Source organism: Carlito syrichta, unplaced genomic scaffold (assembly GCF_000164805.1).
Source record: "Carlito syrichta isolate Samal-C Ts95f unplaced genomic scaffold, Tarsius_syrichta-2.0.1 Scaffold307669, whole genome shotgun sequence".
NCBI classification, from domain to species: domain Eukaryota; kingdom Metazoa; phylum Chordata; class Mammalia; order Primates; family Tarsiidae; genus Carlito; species Carlito syrichta.
The window spans coordinates 642,038-660,637 of NW_007251765.1; the positions used below are offsets into that span (position 1 = coordinate 642,038).

Consider the following 18,600-nt stretch of genomic DNA (forward strand, 5'->3'; position numbering starts at 1 on the left):
AAAAAAAAAAAGGCATTGTTACCGATATTAATAAAACAAAATTTAAAGCAAAAAGTAGCTCATAGAAATAAAGAGAGAAAATACATAATGTCAAAAACAAGCCAGCAAAAAGGTATGAAGTTCTATGCACCTAACAACAAAACCATTCATTATATATAGCAAAAACTAGCAGAATTGCAGGGAACAATGAACAAATCTATAATCATGGCGGAAGACAAACTCTAACTGAAACTGATGAAAAAATAAGCAAGGATATAGGACTCCTTATTTGCTTATCTAACTGCCTATTACATTGACTTGGATGTCAAACAGGCATCTTCAGCTTAATGTGCCCGAGACATGTCTTCCCAAAAACTGCTCCTCCCATAGTCTTCCCCTTCTCCATAAATGGAAATTCCATCTTTGAGTCCTCAAGCTGACAGGTTTGTAAATTATCTTTGACTCTTTTCTCTTTTGCATCCAATCTGTCAGTAAGTCCTGTTGTTTTACTTACTTATATTCACATCCTGGCTGTCCTTCTCCTGTCAAGGCCACCTCTTTCTATCTCCTAAATGATTGCAACAGCCTTCCAGCTATGGTCCCTGCTTCTACGTCGGCCCCAGAAGACGGGATATATTTTAAACAGCTTGAGGGGGGACCCAAAAAAGCCTCCATTATCGTTTGGAGGGCCGGCTCCTTATAGCACACTCGGTATTTTTTCCTCCAGATCAAATGGTCTACCAAAGTTTTATCTGGAAGTTTTGAGAAGGTTGTATCACAATTTGTGGAAGAAACTTCCTGAGTTGTAGCAAAGAGGTGATGGTTCTTTCACCATGGCAACGAACCTGCCCACACCGAGCTGCGTGTTCCACAGTTTGCGACCAAAACCAGCACGAACGCCCCCCCCATGTCCCACCCTCCCTATTTGCCTGAACTCACCCCAAGCAACTTTCTTTTGTTTCTCGGATGAAAAAGTCCTCAAAGGGAAATGTTTAGCCGATGGGAAGAAGTGAAACTAAAACGGCAAAAGCACTAAAAAGCATCAAAACTGATGAGTTCAAAAACTGTTTTGAGCAGTAGGAAACGGATCTCAATAGATGTATTGCATCAAACGGAGAGTCCTTTGAAGGTGACTGATGTTTAAACATGTAGGAATAAACACACAATTTTTTATAAATAAATTCTAGGTTTCTGCAGTCCCCCTGTATATGTGTGCTCATAATCAATTCTCCTATGGACTTCCACTGCATTCACAGGAAAAGACCTTCCAGACCTTCCAGTTCCACATGTTATGGCTTCCCTTTACTCCTCAGACCCTTCCTCTTCCGCCTTCTCCCTTGTTCACTCTACAAGATCAACGGTGGACATCTGGCTGCTCCTTGAACACATTCAGGCAAGCTCCCACTTCAGCGTTTTGGCACTTTCTTCTTCCTCCATATATCCAGAGGGCTCACTCTCTCATTTCCTGTGTATCCCTATATCATCTTCCATCTATTTTTTTTTTTCTGAGTTGGAGTGTCACTCCATTGCCCAGGCTGGAGTGCAATGGCAAGCTCATGGCCACCCCAGCGTCGACCCACTGAGGTCCGGCAATCCTTCCACCTCAGCCTTCCGAGGAGCTGAAACTACAGGCGCGTGCTACTGCACCCAGCTAATTTTTTGATTTTTATTGAGAGACAAGATCTCATCATGTTGCCCAGGTTGGTCTCGAACCCACGGGTTCAGGCAATCCTCTCGCCTCAGCCCCCCCAAGTGCTGGGAGCACAGGCTAAGCCAATGAACTCGGCCCGTAACAAATCTATTAAAATTGTAACAACTGCTTTCACACCAACCAGCACTGCTTATCCTCCTCCCCTGCCTTATTTAGCTCCCTCGCCATGTACTACAACCTACATTTTATATTTCACTTATTTATTTTTGAGCCTATCCCATATTCTCGACTATCATGTAAACACCATAAGGGAAGGGACTTTGGGTTATTTTCTTCACTGCCATACTACCACTGTGTTTGAATTCTTCCCTAAACATTTCACAGCACACATATAACTCACAATTTGGATATACAGAGTAGCTTTATGTAATCCTTTGATTTAATTCTCACAAAATAATGCTATCAAATTTGAATGAACATTTCCACTTTATTTGGAAACTGAAAATAAGGTGGCTGTAATAATTTGTGCAAAAATACATAGAAAATTTAAAAAAAGACAGAGTCCAGACTCCAACCTATGACTCCAGGGCTCTTTTCATTTTATAAGAACTGAAATACTCCAGCTGATGGTGAGCGTGAATTGAGAACAAGCAGATTCTGGGATTGGAGCTACCCACTAGGGTGTGCCACCCAATAAACTCAACACAAAGAAATGGATCACAGTCAGACCTCGGAGCATTCTCAGTGCTTTGATGTGCCTTTCCAACTTTGCTCCTGCAAGGTCCGTCATACGTAAACTACAGCTCCACCTCTCTCTGAATGGAGTATTCGACCTGCTGGGGTCAACTCCTTTCTCTAAACAGGCATAGATATCCTACAGACACATGATTATAAAATTTAGAGCTTAAAAAAAAAATTTAGAGCTTGTTAAAGACTGTGGGAGATGCATAATGCTTACCATCTGCCTCATGCTATATAGAGCACTTTGTTAGCTAAATTGTTTTTTGTAGTCAGCTGGGGTTTGTCTTTCATCATTTTATTTGCTTACCCCACCCCTTCCCCACTTCAGAAACTCGTAAGCTGAGCATACAATGTACAAACTAAGGCATATAAATGGAGCACACCAATTGTACACACAGTTCCCAACCCACAAAGAAAGGTCTTCCAGTTAAATGATTATCTTACTATTTCACAGTATGTTTCCAAAACATAAGCAGTACGTAAGCATCACTTACCTCAAGTATTTTATCTCCAGTTTTGAGTGCATTTGTTTTTCCTGCTGGACTGTCTTCTAAAACTTGTTTGATAAATATTCCTTTAAGCTCCTCTCCATTCTTCAGGCGTTTTATAACGGTTTGGCCACCAACAATACTGATACCAAGAGACACATTGGGTTGTCTAAAAATCTCAACACTATAAAAAGGAAAAAAACAAAACTCACTCATTAACAAGTTAATTTAATCTGTTGGACTGTCACTGTAAGTGTTCAGTTTTTACCACATCCTTGTGACTCATATTTTATACATGTTCTAAATATGTTTTTACAAATGTTATATAAGTGATACCTAGTTCAAAAACTATAAAATGCTCTTAGCAACTCATAACATACGAAAGTTTCTGTTTTTGAAAAAAGACGGGTTTCTAAAACAAAGCATACAACACTTAATAGTCAGAGAAGATTTAGCTGGGCCTTTATGTTCCCAACTTCCCTGACTTCCTGTGATGCTATATTTTCTGTGGTTATTCTCTTTTATTTATATCCGTAATATTAGCATAGAATGCACTGGGGAAATAACAAATGGCTTAAAAAACAGAAACATACACACACACTCACACACACAAAACAAGAAAACTGCATATATCATTTTGGCAAAAAGCACAGACTTTCCGAATAAAATAAGTTTGCGGTCAAGAGGCTCACTGCCCAAGCTGCTCTTCCCACTTGGCAAGTTTAACTCTGTGGTTTCTTTTTTTTTTTCAAAGAAAGAAAAGTTTATTTAAAAGTAAATTAGAGAGAGAAAAAGAAGGGAGAGGGAAAATTCACCTACCCAAGGTGGGGAAGGGGACCAACACCAGGAAGCATGGCGACAGCCATAGCTCAAAGAGCACACAGCCACACCAGAGTCCAGCAAGGCAATGGCCACTGGTTGTTTGTGGTTGAGTCCTTTTAACCATCCCCCTTGATGGGGGAAGATCATTAGGGTGACTGGGTGGTGGTCTGCTCCATGTCATCACGAAGAGGCAGGCAACTCCGTGGTTTCTTAATTAGAGAACAGAGTTGATCTGCCCCTGAGGCTAGAGAAGGATTTCTTTTCTTCCTACCTCAATGCCATTTTAAAAAAGAAAGTACAGAATGAAACTTGACCCTCAAATTATTACAGATTTTGCAAAGATGTGGCCAATAAGTAATTTAAATTAAAAAACAAATCAGAAGGTGTTCCTAAGAGTTTTTAAGACAAAACTCGGAATCCAATTACAAGAAAAAAACAGGCATGTTGGATGGAAGCAGGGGAATTAATAATACATGCAGAACAGAGAGTGTGGCTACAGGAAGACTTTTATCATCGTAAAGCACAGTCCGGCTGAGTCCTTAAAACTACCCCAAGGAAGATAAATTTTTCAACACAATCTATTAGCACAAACCTGGATGCCCCCCCAGGAGAGCGGGGTAGAGATAAACTGATACATCCTAGAAGCCTCAGTCACTGTTGTTGTTTACAAAAAAGCAGCTTTCACTGCATTCAAGGTTACTTTACCTGACTTGCTAAATGACACGGTGACAGATTGTACTTGGTCCATCAGTTACTATCATAAATGGACAGTGGTAAATTGCATTCTCTGAAAGAATACCAAAAGTTTTTCCTAATGTTGGTTAAAGTCTTTTTTTATCTGGCTAGGAAATCTCTAGATAAGACAAAATGAAGTGAAAATTTAATGACTGAATGTTGCTTTACTGAGTTAGAGACAGGAGAATCCACATACATTCTTGGGGGTCCCCAGTGGCTGAAGTTTGGAGTTTCTTCTCCTTCGCCTTCTTCTCTCTCAGGTAACTCGCTGAGGAGGGAGAAAAAAAAATACACATGACTTATAAGGCACATTCGTATTACTGCCTCCGCCTCCCAAAGTGCTGGGATTACAGGCGTGAGCCACCATGCCCAGCTTATTATTAAACGTTCTTAGAACGTTTTGAAATTGTGCAATTGACAGATAGCTAAATGGTTCTTAATTTTTAAGCTTTTAAATACTTACATCAAAAAATATGCAGAATAAAAACATATTGCTTTAACATTCAACTCAACATATCTCTGGCACCAGAAAATTACAGAACGATTATAAACACTTCTATTGGTGACATTCTAGATGCTGAAAATTTGTGTTTGATTTGTATAATTTCATATGTTTCTCTATCAACATATAAGATGCAATAAAATATATTCCTCACTACTTGGCTTTGGTTGAGATATAAGTTGACATGCATTATATAGAGAGTATACATCAACAGGTAAACATGAACAGGTAAATACGGTTCCCCTTTCTAGATGTTTCAGTCAGTCTAGCCCTTGATCATTCCTCTGTCATTTGCATCTCACGAACACTTGAGTGGTTATACAGGACTCATCAGCCAACTGAGAGACCGACTTGCATCATCTAACCTGAGGGCTGCTCCCTCCTATCTCCCACCACCATATTTTCACCCATCCAGGGATGTTAGTATGGAACTGCTGACCTGGATCGCATGAAATGCTGAATTACAGAGTTATTAGTCATAAGAGTCATGTGATCAAAGGGGATGTCAACCCTGCCATGTATTATCTGGAGGAGGAATCTGAAGTCCTAAGCTCAATTCTCACCTATACCATGAAATAGGTGACTCTGACCACCAAACGAAATAGATCAGATATTGTAAATTGTACTGCTCTACACAAAAACGCAGGCGTTACCTCATCCACATCACTTTCATAAAAACTCTCTAGGCACAACAGGTCATAGTATATTTCACACAGGAGAAACTGAGACTTAGCGAAGCCTCAGGCATAGTATACATCCTCACAACCTCCCCTAAATCATCCAAATCTGCTTCAGCATGAAATTTCAATACTCCATTTTTCTCTGAACTCTCAGATAAGTCCTGAAAAAAGTAGCAAAACTCTACCTTCTTGCCTCTTTACAGATCTTCTAGGATAAAGCCTTCTTAAGATCACGTGAAAAGGAGAAACCCTAAAGGATCTAAATATCACTTAAGAAACCTAGCCAGACGCAGTGGCTCAACCTATAATCTCAACACTTTGGAAGGTTGAGGCAGGAGGATGGATTGAGCCCAGGAGTTTGAGATCAGCCTGGGCAACACAGTGAGACTTTGTCTCTACAAAAACATTTAAAAAATAAGCCAGGCATGGTGGCACAGGCCTGTAGTCCCAGCTACTCAGGAGGTTAAAGAAGGAGGATCTCCTGAGCCCAGAAAGTTGAGGTGTGGTGAGCCCTGCTCATGCCACTGCACTCCAGCCTGGGAAACAGAGACCCTGCCCCCCCACAAAAAAAAAAAAGAAAGAAAAAAAGAAGTAATCAGGGCCACTAACATCTCACCCATGAGCAGATGTCCCTCTTACCTTCGCCAGCCCCAATTTTATGATTACAAGTGTCACCGCATTCAGGGAAAAATTTGGCAGACACTTGCTGGTTACTTATCTGCTATCCTTCTCACCCCTTCCTCCTTAGCAACATAACCCCGTTTTTACTCCAGGTGGCACTATGCCCAGCTTTGGACTCCCTCTCAGCTCACAGGAACTGTGTGCCATAAGTTCTGATCAGTGGCATAGAACCAAAAGTCCCTGGATGGGACTTCCAGGAAAACTCAAAGGGAGGGAGCGTCTGCTGGCAGGGCCTCTGCCCTACTTCTTCCCCTACTTGCCTAGAATACAGAGGTGAGGGTGATGGTGAAGCGTCCATCTTCAAATCATAAAGAATCACTGAGGACCCAGCCAAACCTCAAGGGCAGCAGAGTAGAAAGGAAGAAGGATTTGAGACTCAGATGACAGCAGCACTACACCCTCCTGAGATCAACTTCTTCGGGAGTTTTTATGTGAAACAAAAATAGTGCTCTCATTTGGTTAAGCCGCACTAACTTGTCTGTCCATGAGCAGCTAAACGCAATCCCTCACTGGCACACCCATGGTTCCACCGATTTAAGAGAACTATCTCCACTTGATCCTACCACATGGCTGTTCTTATTCATAGGTGCAAATGTATTCATTGTATAATTGTAATCATAGCTCAGACTTTCATGCTTTGATGACCCTATGTGACAGTGGCAAGGATGAAATAAGATATGACTGGCATTTAACGGAGGCTCCACCAATATTCACTTCCTTTATAATCTTTTGACTTGAGCTTATGTAAAAAAATGCCCTACAGCCCAGGCAGCCTGGCGAGACCTTGTCTCTACAATAAGTCAAAGATTCGTTGGACATGGTAGCACGAGCCTGTAGTTCTCGCTACTTGGAAGGCTGAGGTGGAAGGATTGCTGAAGACCGTCAGGTTGATGCTGGACTGGCTGTGGGCATGCCACTGCACTCCAGTCTGGGTGATGGAGTGAGACTCCAACTCAAAAAAAGAAAGAAAGAAAAAAGTCCCCATATATTATCATAATCCTCATAACGTTTTATTTAATAGTACCTCTAATAGTCTGTCATCCCAGTAAATGACGAGCTCAGATGACAGCCTGTCTTTGAAACGTTTATGGACATTGTCACAAGGCATATCTTCATGATCGCTGTGTTTTTTTTTATTTTTTAGAGATAGGGGTTTCACTATGTTGCCCAGGCTGGTCTGGAACTTCTGGGCTCAAGTGAGCCTCCTGCTTCAGCCTCCCGAGGTGCTGAGATTACAGATGTGATCCACTGTGCCTTGCCTGCCACATTCTAGAATTTTCCTTTAAATAAACACTAATTGAATTAAGATTGGAAACTAAAACCAAACAACACTGGAATCGTCCCCCTTTTCATTTTCTACTTTCCTATACCCCAAATCATGATTGGCATTAAGAAAAAAAAAAAAAGGCAAGTATTTTTACTATGGTGCCTACATACTATCATTATAGGAATTAAATTCTTTAATCTAAAACCAAAAACTCAGCCGGGCTCGGTGTCTCAGCCTGTAATCCCGCATCTTTGGGAGGCTGAGGTGAGTGAATTGCCTGAGCCCGCGGGTTTGAGACCTGCCTGGGCAGGCGAGACCTCATCTCTACAATAAATAAAAAAAATCAGCTGGGCATGGTAGCGCGCACCTGTAATTCCGGCTACTTGGAAGGCTGAGGCGGAAGGATCGCTGGAGCCCAGCAGGTTGAGGCTGCGGTGGCTGGAAGCAGCCACTGCACTCCAGTATGGGCGACAGAGTGAGACTCCAACTCAAAAAAATAAATTAAATAAATAAATAAATAAATAAAACCAAAAACTCTAAAACAGAAAGGAAACCAAGCTTTAACAAACAGCATGGACTAGTTGTTTTTCTATTTTAAAAATTGAAAACTAAAAATTCCCTCAACTGCTGACTCTCACATATCACTTAAATGAAGGAAGGGGAAAACCACAGCTCTGTCTAAAACATGAAAAATTTAAGTTTTCTTTGATAAAGTATGAAACACAAGGATTATTTTGTTGGAAGAGACTCATTGACTTTTTCTTGCACACCATCTTTCTTCAGGGATTGGGTACTCACATGTTTTCTTCAGACTACTTCATACCTAACATGAGATAAGACTTACGAAAGCACATCCAGGCAGTGTGGTTGGTTTTAGAAGTACAGTCACAGGAGATGAGCAGCTATGCAAATTAATCTAGTCACTTTATATTGATAAATGCATATACTTTTCAACCCAAATTAAAAGTTAACCAAGAAAGCAAAATACTTTTACTGGACATACATATTAAGACATAAACTTACACAAATACATATGACCTTTAACAAGTGATTTTTAACCTCAAACTTTATAGTTTGCACTGTGATTCAATATGATCAATAGCTCAGTCAGTTAGACTGTCAAATCATTTTTTTTTGTTTGTTTGAGTCAGGGTCTCACTCTGTTGCCCAGGCTGGGGTGCAGTGGCATGATCCCAGTTCACCACAGCTTCAACCTCCTGGGCTCAGGCTCAGGAGACCCTTCTTCCTCAGTCTTCCCAGTAGCTGGGACTATAGGCAGGCACCACCACACCCAGCTCATTTTTGTGTAGGTTTTTTTTTGTAGAGACAAGTTCTTACTCTGTTGCCCAGGCTAGTCTTGAACTCGTGGGCTCAAGCGATCCTCTTGCCTCAGCCTCCCAAAGTGCTAGAATTACAGGCAAGAACCCTCATGCCTGGCCTTTCAAATCTTAAAATAAATGAATTTTCCAAACCCATAGAATATGCAACACCACGAGTACAACCTAATGTAAACTATAGACTCCGTATGGTAATGACATAGCAGACTAAGTTCTTCAGTTTTAGCAAACATCCCATGCTGGTGGGCAATGGGGCAAGGGGTACATAGGACATCTCTGCACCTTCCTCTCAGTTTTGCTGTAAACCTAAAACTGCTTAAAAAAAAATAAAGTCTTGGCTGGGCTCAGTGGCTCAGCCTGTAATCCCAGCACCTTGGGCAGCCGAGATGAGTAGATTGCCTGAGCCCATGGGTTCAAGACCTGCCCGATCAACTTGGCGAGACCTCATCTCTACAATAAATCAGAAATTAGCTGGACGTGGTAGTGTGCGCCTGTTCCAGCTACTTGGAAGACTGAGGCAGAAGGATCACTGGAGCACTGGAGCCCAGCAGGTTGAGGCAGCGTGAGCGTGCCACTGCACTCTAGCCTGGACGACAGACTGAGACTTCAACTGGAAAAATAAACAATAAATAAATAAATAAATAATTAAAGTCTTAACAAAAATAGAGTGAACTTTTGCCTCTTATATTCAATCAGAGTTTTATAAGTTCCCCCAAGGGAGTTAGCCATCCAATAGAAACAAAGCTTTTGACTTCAGGCTTTTATATCAAGTGCCCGAAGTTATCATTCTTTACAGATTTCGAGGGAAAGACGGAGTACCTGTAAGTGAACATGTGGATATTAATAGTAAGACTTGATCATCAAATACATATCCTTTGCAAATAAAATTTTCAACATCATACAAAAAAATCCGATGAATCCAGATAGCCAAGGTGAGCTTCCTTCTTCAATAACACTTATTTTAAGCCGGGCTCGGTGGCTCAGCCTGTAATCCCGCACCTTGGGAGGCTGAGGTGAGTGAATTGCCTGAGCCTGCGGGTTCGAGACCTGCCTGGGCAACTTGGAGAGACCGCTCATCTCTACAATAAATCAAAAAAAATCAGCCAGGCGTGGTAGCACGTGCCTGTAGTTCTGGCTACTCGGAAGGTTGAGGCGGAAGGATTGCCGGAGCCCAGCAGGTCAAGGCTGCGGTGGTCAGGAGCGGCCACTGCACTCCAGTCTGGGCGACAGAGTGAGACTCCGACTCAAAAATAAATAAATAAATAAATAAATAATACTTATTTTAGCCAGGCTCAGTGGCTCAGCCTGTAATCCCGCGCTTTGGGAGGCTGAGGTGAGTCGATTGTCTGAGCCCATGGGTTCGAGACCCGCCTGGGCAACTTGGCGAGACTTCATCTCTACAATAAATCAAAAAATTAGCCGGGCGTGGTAGTGTGCACCTGTAGTTCCAGCTCCTTGGAAGGCTGAGGCAGAAGGATCGCCGGAGCCCAGCAGGTCGAGGCTGCGGTGGCCGGGAGCAGCCACTGCACTCCAGTTGGGGCGACAGAGTGAGACTCCAACTCAAAAACAACAACAACAAAAAAAAACTTATTTTCAGGCTGGGTAAAGAGGCTCGTTCCAGCACTTTGGGAGGCCAAGGTAGGAGGACAATGTAAAGCCAGGAGTTTGAGGACCAGCCTAGGCAACACAGCAAGACCTTGTCTTTATAAAAAATTAAAAAAAAAAAATTAGCCATGCATGCTGGCGTGTGCCTATAGTTTCTGCTACTCAGAGGCTGAGGCAGAAGGATTGCCTGAGCCAAGGAGGTTGAGGCTCGGGTGAGCTGTGACAGTGTCACTGTACTCAGCTTGGGTGATAGAGTGAGACTCTAACTCAGAAAAAATTTTTTTTCCATATAAAATTTCCGCATACTAAGACGTATCAGGGTCAAGTAAACTCAGCCCCTAAAAATGATGGAAGTAGAGAGAGAGAGCTCTGATTGTGACTAAGTAATCTCAAGGTTTCTTTTTCCTCTTTAAATAGATTCTTTGTGGCAGTTTGTGTGACACAACACAGGGAATATCAGTGTTTGCAGCCAAGGAGAATGGGCACTAGTAATTCCCAAACTAGCAGGAGGTTACTCATACAGATGTTCCACTATGACTCTGATGTTGCAAAGCAAATTATTACCTAACACCAGCACATAAAGAGTTAGGAATTCCATTACATTAACGTTTAAAATGGCACAGACATTGAGCTGAATGAGAAAAGCCAGACACAAAACAATACCTCCTGTAGGATTACGTGTATATGCATTCTGGACCAAGAAGAACTAATTTACAGTGCTAGAAACAAGATTAGTAGTTGCCTGGTGCAAGACACTCAATGGGGTATGGAGGGAGCTTTCTAGGCTATGGAAATGTTCCAGATCGTCACAGGGTTTAGGAAACACGGACGTACACATTTGCCAAAACTCTGCAAACCATATCTTAAAATGAGTGCTTTTTATTAACATGGAAAAATGTGTTTAAGAGTTTTGTTGGCTGGGTGCGGTGACTCAAGCTTATAAATCCCAGCACCTTGGGAGGCTGAGGCGAGAGGATTGCCTGAGCTCAGGAGCTCGAGACAGCGTGGGCAACTTGGTGAGAACTCGTCTTTACAATAAATCAAAAAATTAGCCGGGAGTGGTAGCATGTGCCTGCAGTTCCAGCTACTTGGAAAGATGAGGTAGAAGGATCGCCTAAGCGCAGCAGGTCAAGGCTGCGGTGGCTGCGATTGTGTCACTGCACACCAGCCTGGGCGACAGAGTGAGACTCTGACTCAAAAAAACAAAAACAAAAACAAAACAGTTTTGTTAAGAAACAGAAGTTCAAGTCGTATAGTGTACTAGCTTACTTGAGTCAACTTTACATCTCTTCCAGCTTTCTACAGAAATACAGATTCTACAGAATCTGAATTAGAAATGATCTAATTATATTTTCAAAGGCAGTAGTGTAATTTTTCTATGTACCTCTCATCCACAACTGCAACAGCATTGTAGGGCTACACAAGGCCATGAACTCCCTGGAAACTTTCCCTTTTTCCTCCCAACTCACAAACCCCAGTAGCCCTTTCTCTAAAATGCACATATTCATTCTCTCCCTTATCCTCAGTCTCCTACTGTTATGGATTTAGACATAACTTCTGGTAGTTTAACTCAAAGCCAAAACTTTCTTTGGGGGTATTTTTGTTTCTGTTTTTTAGAGACAGCGTCTTGTACTGTCACCCAGGCTGGAGTGCAGTGGCATGATCATAGCTTCCTGCAGCCTCAAATTTCTGGTCTCAAGTGATCCTCCCTCCTCAGTCTCCCAAGTAGCTAGGACTACAAGTGCCTGCAACAATGCCTGGATCATATATATATTTAATTTATGTATGTGTGTGTATGTGTGTGTGTATATATTTAGTTTGTTTGCTTTTGGTAGAGACAAGGTCTCACTATATTGTCCAGGTTGGTCTTGAACTCCAGGCTCTAAGCAATCCTCCTACCTCAACCTCCTAAAGTGTTAGAATTACAAGAGTGACCCATCACACCCAGCCAAAGGTAAACCTATTAGATATCTACCATTTATTTAAAAGCACTAAATGCCAGGCACTTTGTTGGGGACTTAAAATATGACACTAACTCAGTTAATTCTTTCCCCAACTATGATATCCTGCTTCTAATTTCGCTTCCCACTATTCGTAACAAAGTATCCAATAACTTGAAACCATCTCTGCTCATTTGCATGTCATTATACTCACAACATGATTTTTTTCCACTTTAAATACATCCCCAGCTTCATTATCCTCCCAGACATCAGCCTTTGACACCTTGCTTTACTTACTATGATTTTATTCTTCTTACTTGTAAAAAAAAAAAAAAAACTACTGTGTCTCCTTGGGTGTTTTAGTAAACTTAGCAACAATGGAGACTATCCTAGATACCATGAGTCTGTCATTGTCATTGCTACCAACATCACTGCCAACCTTTTATTAAACATTTACTATCGCTGAAGCATTATATTAAGCCTGTTATATGCATTTTTCCCAGTTTTATTGTGCCTAATTTATACATTAAACTTGATCATAGGTAGATATGTATAGGAAATAACATAGTATACATCGGGCTTGGTGCTGCCTGTGGTTTCAGGTATCCACTGGTCTGAGGTCTGAGAATGAAAGTGCTCCCCAAGGACAGAGAGACCACTGGATTCTGAACAAGAAAACCTGGACGGATTCCTTCCACAGTACAGGGAGGGGGATCTACAACTCCTGGAATTTATTTTTAAAATATTGCATATTTTGAGCCGGGCTTGGTGGCTCAGCCTGTAATCCCGCGCTTTTGGGAGGCTGAGGTGAGTGAATTGCCTGAGCCTGCGGGTTCGAGACCCGCCTGGGCAGCGAGACCTCATCTCTACAATAAATAAAAAAATCAGCTGGTCGTGGTGGCGCCTGCCTGTAATTCCGGCTACTCGGAAGGCTGAGGCGGAAGGATCGCCGGAGCCCAGCAGGCCGAGGCTGCGGTGCCCGGGAGCAGCTACTGTACTCCAGTCTGGGTGACAGAGTGAGACTCCAACTCAAAAAAAAAAAAAAAAAATTGCATATTTATTCTTACATGTTTAAATTTCAGTCACCTTTGAGGTATTCTTCATTTGGTGCAATACACTGCTCAATTTTGATTCCTTAATTCAGTGTTACTGCTGTTTTCAGTTTCACCTCTTCCACATCAGCAAAACATTTCCCTTTGAGGACTTTTTTCATCCACGGAAACCAAAAAAAAGTCACTCAGGGCAAGATCAGGTGACTAGAGAGGATAGGGCTTGGAGGTCACCCTGCTTCTGATCAAAAACTGTTGAACACTCAGCGTGGTATGGGCAAGTGTGCATATAAATCACCCATCATTAAATGGGCAAAAAAGCATCTCCAAAAAAAAAAAATTCACTGAAGCTGAACGCAGCCTCTCACAACAACGCTAGCTGGCACACTGATGCTGATGGGTTCCTAGAACACTTACCTCGTGGGGGAGGACTGTACCCCAAGGGGTCCGCCCTCCAAAAATTAGGGATTTTTTGGGTCTCCTCTCATATCATAACTGCTTATAGTCCCCTTTCTAGAAATTTCTATTTTCAAGGGGCATCTGACCTCTTAATACCAGTCCTGTCTCCAAAGGTAAGGAGAGGTTGGCATAAAAGCACGGTGCACACTAAACATCACAGTCACGCAATACTCACCCTTGGTGCAAGCACACATGCACATAAGTGTGCACAGAGGCACACAACTCTGCTAGCTCCTACACAAAAATTCATGCGAAAAATCCCTGTAAAACACCATTTGGTCCTCACTATCTGAAAGACTATAATCTATGCATTACTCAGGAAAGCTCCTGAGTGGCAATAAATATTCACCTATGAACCCAACTCCATGGGGCATACTCTTGAAGATTAAAAGGGAAAATATGATTTACAGGAACTCTTCTGGAACCTGCTGAGATTTAAATATACCCTAAGTCTCTAAAAGCAAGCCAGAAAAACAGCTTTCAAGTCCAAGACTAAACTCCTCAGACAAGGTTAGGTTAGAGCCCTTAAATGCCTGTGTCTGCATAAAAAATCAGCCTGTCAAAGTATTCACTTTAGGAGAAAAAGCAATGGGATGAGGACTAAGCATATCTTCCCTCCCTAAACCAAACTGATGAAGACACACTGCTCGTCCGCTTCCTCTTCTGCCCAAGGAAGGAGGGCGGGTTTGGAAATGTGTTTATGTCCTGCCTAATTCTACAGTTAGAACTCTACAGTTTAGAGAAGCAGCCCCAGTCCTGAATTCTCCTGCCAGATTCAACTATTAACACTAAACTCAAGAGAAATTTAATAAACAAAGGTGCCTCCTTTGAGAAATAATTAGACTACATAAAACGTGATAAAATATGTTCCTAACTCTCCCAATTCCAGGCACACCTCCTAAGGAAACAATCCACTGCTTATTTCTCACTGTGTGTTCCTTGGAGCCGGCACCAGGTCTCGCATGAGGACACCAGGCCTGGCCGCACCTTCCCTCTGCATGCTGATCTTGCTTTGCAGAGTGGAAAGGCACTTGGGCCTGCCTGTGACTTTTTCTTCCACTCAGAGATGGCCTAGCAGAAGTGCAGAGAATGACTTTTTATGCAGTTTCTATACAAAACTCTGGGGAAAGGCCACACCTTGCTGAACAGAGAGATGCACATCATGCCAGTCTGAGACACCTCAGACGTCAACACACAAGTCACAGTAGGATCAAAGTTGCAACGAAAACACTTAATGTCAATGAATCCTGCCCTCCCTCTCGTTCCTGCCATGCTTTGCCAAGACCTCCAACTCCTCTGTCATTGCTTGTCCCCTGTATCACAATGCTACACCTCTCTGGGTTTCCTTTGGATATGCTTCCCTTGGCAGTCCCTCACCCCCAAGGCCTACCCTGCAACCTATCCATCACCCTCCTTGGAATCTGCTTAAACTACAGACAAACTCTCCACACCCTGACCTCTTCACTGAATGTTCTCTGAGCCTCCCCTTCAACAGCTCTGGCTCTCTGCCAAGGATATCACACTCGAGTGGGTGATGCTCATTCTCTCACTCCCTGGGGAGTTGGGAAACAAGGGTAAATATTTTTCTAAACTCTTCCCTACCAAGAGGACACTACTCTCCTACCATTATTTCAAAAGCTAAGCTCTACTCCAACACCTCTCCTTCCAATGCCCACTTTATTCATTCTTCATCTCTTAGTAAATGACCTTCCCCCTAAATAACAGAAACAAACTCACATGGCCTCTGGACAAGAATCCCTTGGGATTCCTGCCCTCAAGCAGGAATCCCAAAAGTGCCTGCATCTGTACCTTCCTTTCCTTCCTGGCACCAGTCTCAGTGGAGGAGGTGAGCTCCCTCCTATCAAACCTTCAAAGGTTACTCTCTGGGTATGCAAACGCCTTCTTCACACTCTACCACCTCCACAGACTAGGTTTAGTCACTCTCTTTCTAGCATCTGTATGTTCCTCTTCTGGATGTTTCCCACAAGTAAAACTCTCCCAAGTTTCAAATATCTATGCATATATAAGTGAATGTAGTAATAGATGATATATATATATGTAGTTACATATAAAACGTCCCCCTTGCCTTGACCCACGAATGTCCTCTAGTTTGCTAAGTAACATGCATTCTGCCTCTTTTCATGACCAGGACTCTTGAAACACGAGTCAGCTCTTACAATGTCCACTTGTTGATCTTGTGTTCAGTTCTTGACCCACTGACTAAAAACTCAACTGAAATTGCTCTATGCTTACCAAGGGCACCCATGTGGCCAAGTCCCATGAAAACTTCTCTGTCTTACCCACCTTGACCTCACAAGCATGTGACCGCACGCTGTGATGATCATTTTGTTAAAATGTTCTCCCCACTTGGTTTCTTCTTTTTTTATTTTTGATTCAGAGTCCTACTCTGTGGCCCAGGCTGGAGTGCAGTGGCACGCTCACAGCCACTGCAGCCTCGACCTGCTGGGCTCTGGCGATGCTCCCGCCTCAGCCTTTCAAGTAGCTGGAACTACAGATGCACGCCACCATGCCTGGCTAGCCCCTGTAATATTATGCTGAAGAACAAATGCCCGCCATTCATCTAATTTCCTAGTCCAAAACCACAAGTCATTCTCAATTATGGCCTCTTACTCTCAACATGTAATGAGTCACCAATTTCTATGGATTCTCTAACTCTTAAATTCATCCTCTTTTAAATCTGTCCTCAAGTGCATTTGCTTGAGGTGTAAGAATAAACTGAGTTAACCTCCTATTATCTAAGCAAATACTCTATGTAATTCATCTTGTACACAACTGTAAGAATACAAAACTGTACATATGGCACAATTTTAAATATGTGAAATTCTCATAGTCAAATATAGTAGATTTTATTCATAATATTTTCCTGTATTTTGCAAATGTTCCACCAAAATCATGCATTTTTTAACGGGGAAAAAAACACCCTCACTATTCTATAATATGAAGACAAAAAGAAATATCATACCATGCATCAGTAGCATATCTAGAAGACAACATTCCTGTGTGTGCTGAGGCCTTTGAAAAAACTCGGGTCCCAGGGAGTTGATATAAAGGCAAATCTTCTTGTTCCCTTTCTTGGGCCATAGCAGGAAGGTCAATGAGCAAGCTAGGACCTTGGACATCATTCGGAATCATCCCTGCAGAGCAAAGCAGATGCTAGTGATCACAAGAAGCATTCATTCATCCTTTGGTCATTTCAACAAATAGTTACGGGCACCTGATACGGGTAGGTACTCTTCCAGGTAGGAGATTGACAATATTAAAGTAAATAAACAAAAGTTTTAATATGTAATATGATGACAAGCATTATGGCAAAAAATAAAGCAAGGAGGCAATAGAAATCATTCAACAGAAGAGGGTTGCAATTTTAAGTATGGCCTCACTGAAAAAAAAGTTGTTATATTTTTTTACATTTTCAAAGTTTTGTGGGGTTTTTTTGAGTCGGAGTCTCACTCTGTTGCCCAGGCTGGAGTGCAATGAGTGGCATACTCATGGTCACAGCAGCCTTGACCTGCTGGGCTCAGGGTATCCTTCCACCTCAGTCTTCCAAGTAGCTGGAACTATAGACATGCGCTACCATGACTAGCTAATTTTTTGATTTATTGTAGAGATGAGGTCTCGCCAAATTGCCCAGGCTGGTCTCGAACCTGAGGACTCAGGCAATCCTTTCACCTCAGCCTCCCAAATTGCTGGGTATAGAGGCATGAGTCACCACGCCTGGGCTTACATTTTCAAGTTTTTAGTAATATTCATATTATTAAAAATCTCATCTTACTACAAAATTTCTCTTATCGACCTAAGCTGCCCCAATTATAGGCACTCTGACATTTCACTGATTTCAAAAAAATAATTCCACAGATGGATATAGTTGGAGGCCATCATTCTAAGTGGATTGTTACAGAAACAGAAAACTGAATACCACATACCAATACGCTCACGCCCACCCCAGCGACCACCTGCTGGGCTCCGGCGATCCTTCCACCTCAAGCTTCCAAGCAGCCAGAACTACAGGCACGTGCTATCATGTCCGGCTAATTTTTGATTTATGGTAGAAGCAAAGTCTCTCCAGTTTGCCCGGCCTGGTCTCAAACCCGTGGACTCAGGCAATTCACTCGCCTCAGCCTCCCAAAGGGCTGGGATGACAGGCTGAGCTGCCGAGCCTAGCCTAGACTGTGGGTTTTTAATGAATTTTTTCAAATATCTGGCAGAACTTAAGCTAGAAATATAAACAAACAAAAAAGTACTATGTAGCTTCTACGGTTTGTTTTGTTTCCCATCAAATAAGTGTGGGAAGACACAAAACCTGAAGCATTTTCCTGCTGTGACTAATGGGGGAAGAAGTCAAAGCTACAAAAATGCCTTTGAGTGTCTCCAACACGAACCTGGACGTTCCTCATTCACCGCTCACAAACCCACTCAGCAAATAGTTGCAGAGTGCCCGCTACCTGCCAGGAACTCCTCTAGGCACGAGCAACAGCTAAGTGCAGAAAAGCTGACATTCCAGGGAGGAAAGACACAGAGCGACCACACAGCACGATTTCAGGACATGGTAAGTTCCAAGAAGGAAACTAAAGCAACAGGCAGGATTAGAAAGAAATGGTTACTTCGGATGGAGTAGTCGGGGACCCATAAAAATCTGCACAGAA

At 42.4% G+C, this 18,600-nt stretch overlaps 1 protein-coding gene across 1 annotated transcript in view; it reads right to left on the reverse strand.

Annotated features, from left to right (window-relative positions):
- The window catches only part of PATJ (PATJ, crumbs cell polarity complex component), a 415,643-nt gene that overhangs the window by 266,410 nt on the left and 130,633 nt on the right, over positions 1–18,600 (reverse strand). Inside the window, exons 21-23 of the mRNA XM_021715786.1 lie at positions 16,920–17,091; positions 4,613–4,684; positions 2,866–3,043 (exon numbers count right to left, since the gene is read on the reverse strand). Coding sequence (XP_021571461.1) covers positions 2,866–3,043; positions 4,613–4,684; positions 16,920–17,091 — 422 coding nt within the window. The remainder of the gene's footprint in view (positions 1–2,865; positions 3,044–4,612; positions 4,685–16,919; positions 17,092–18,600) is intronic.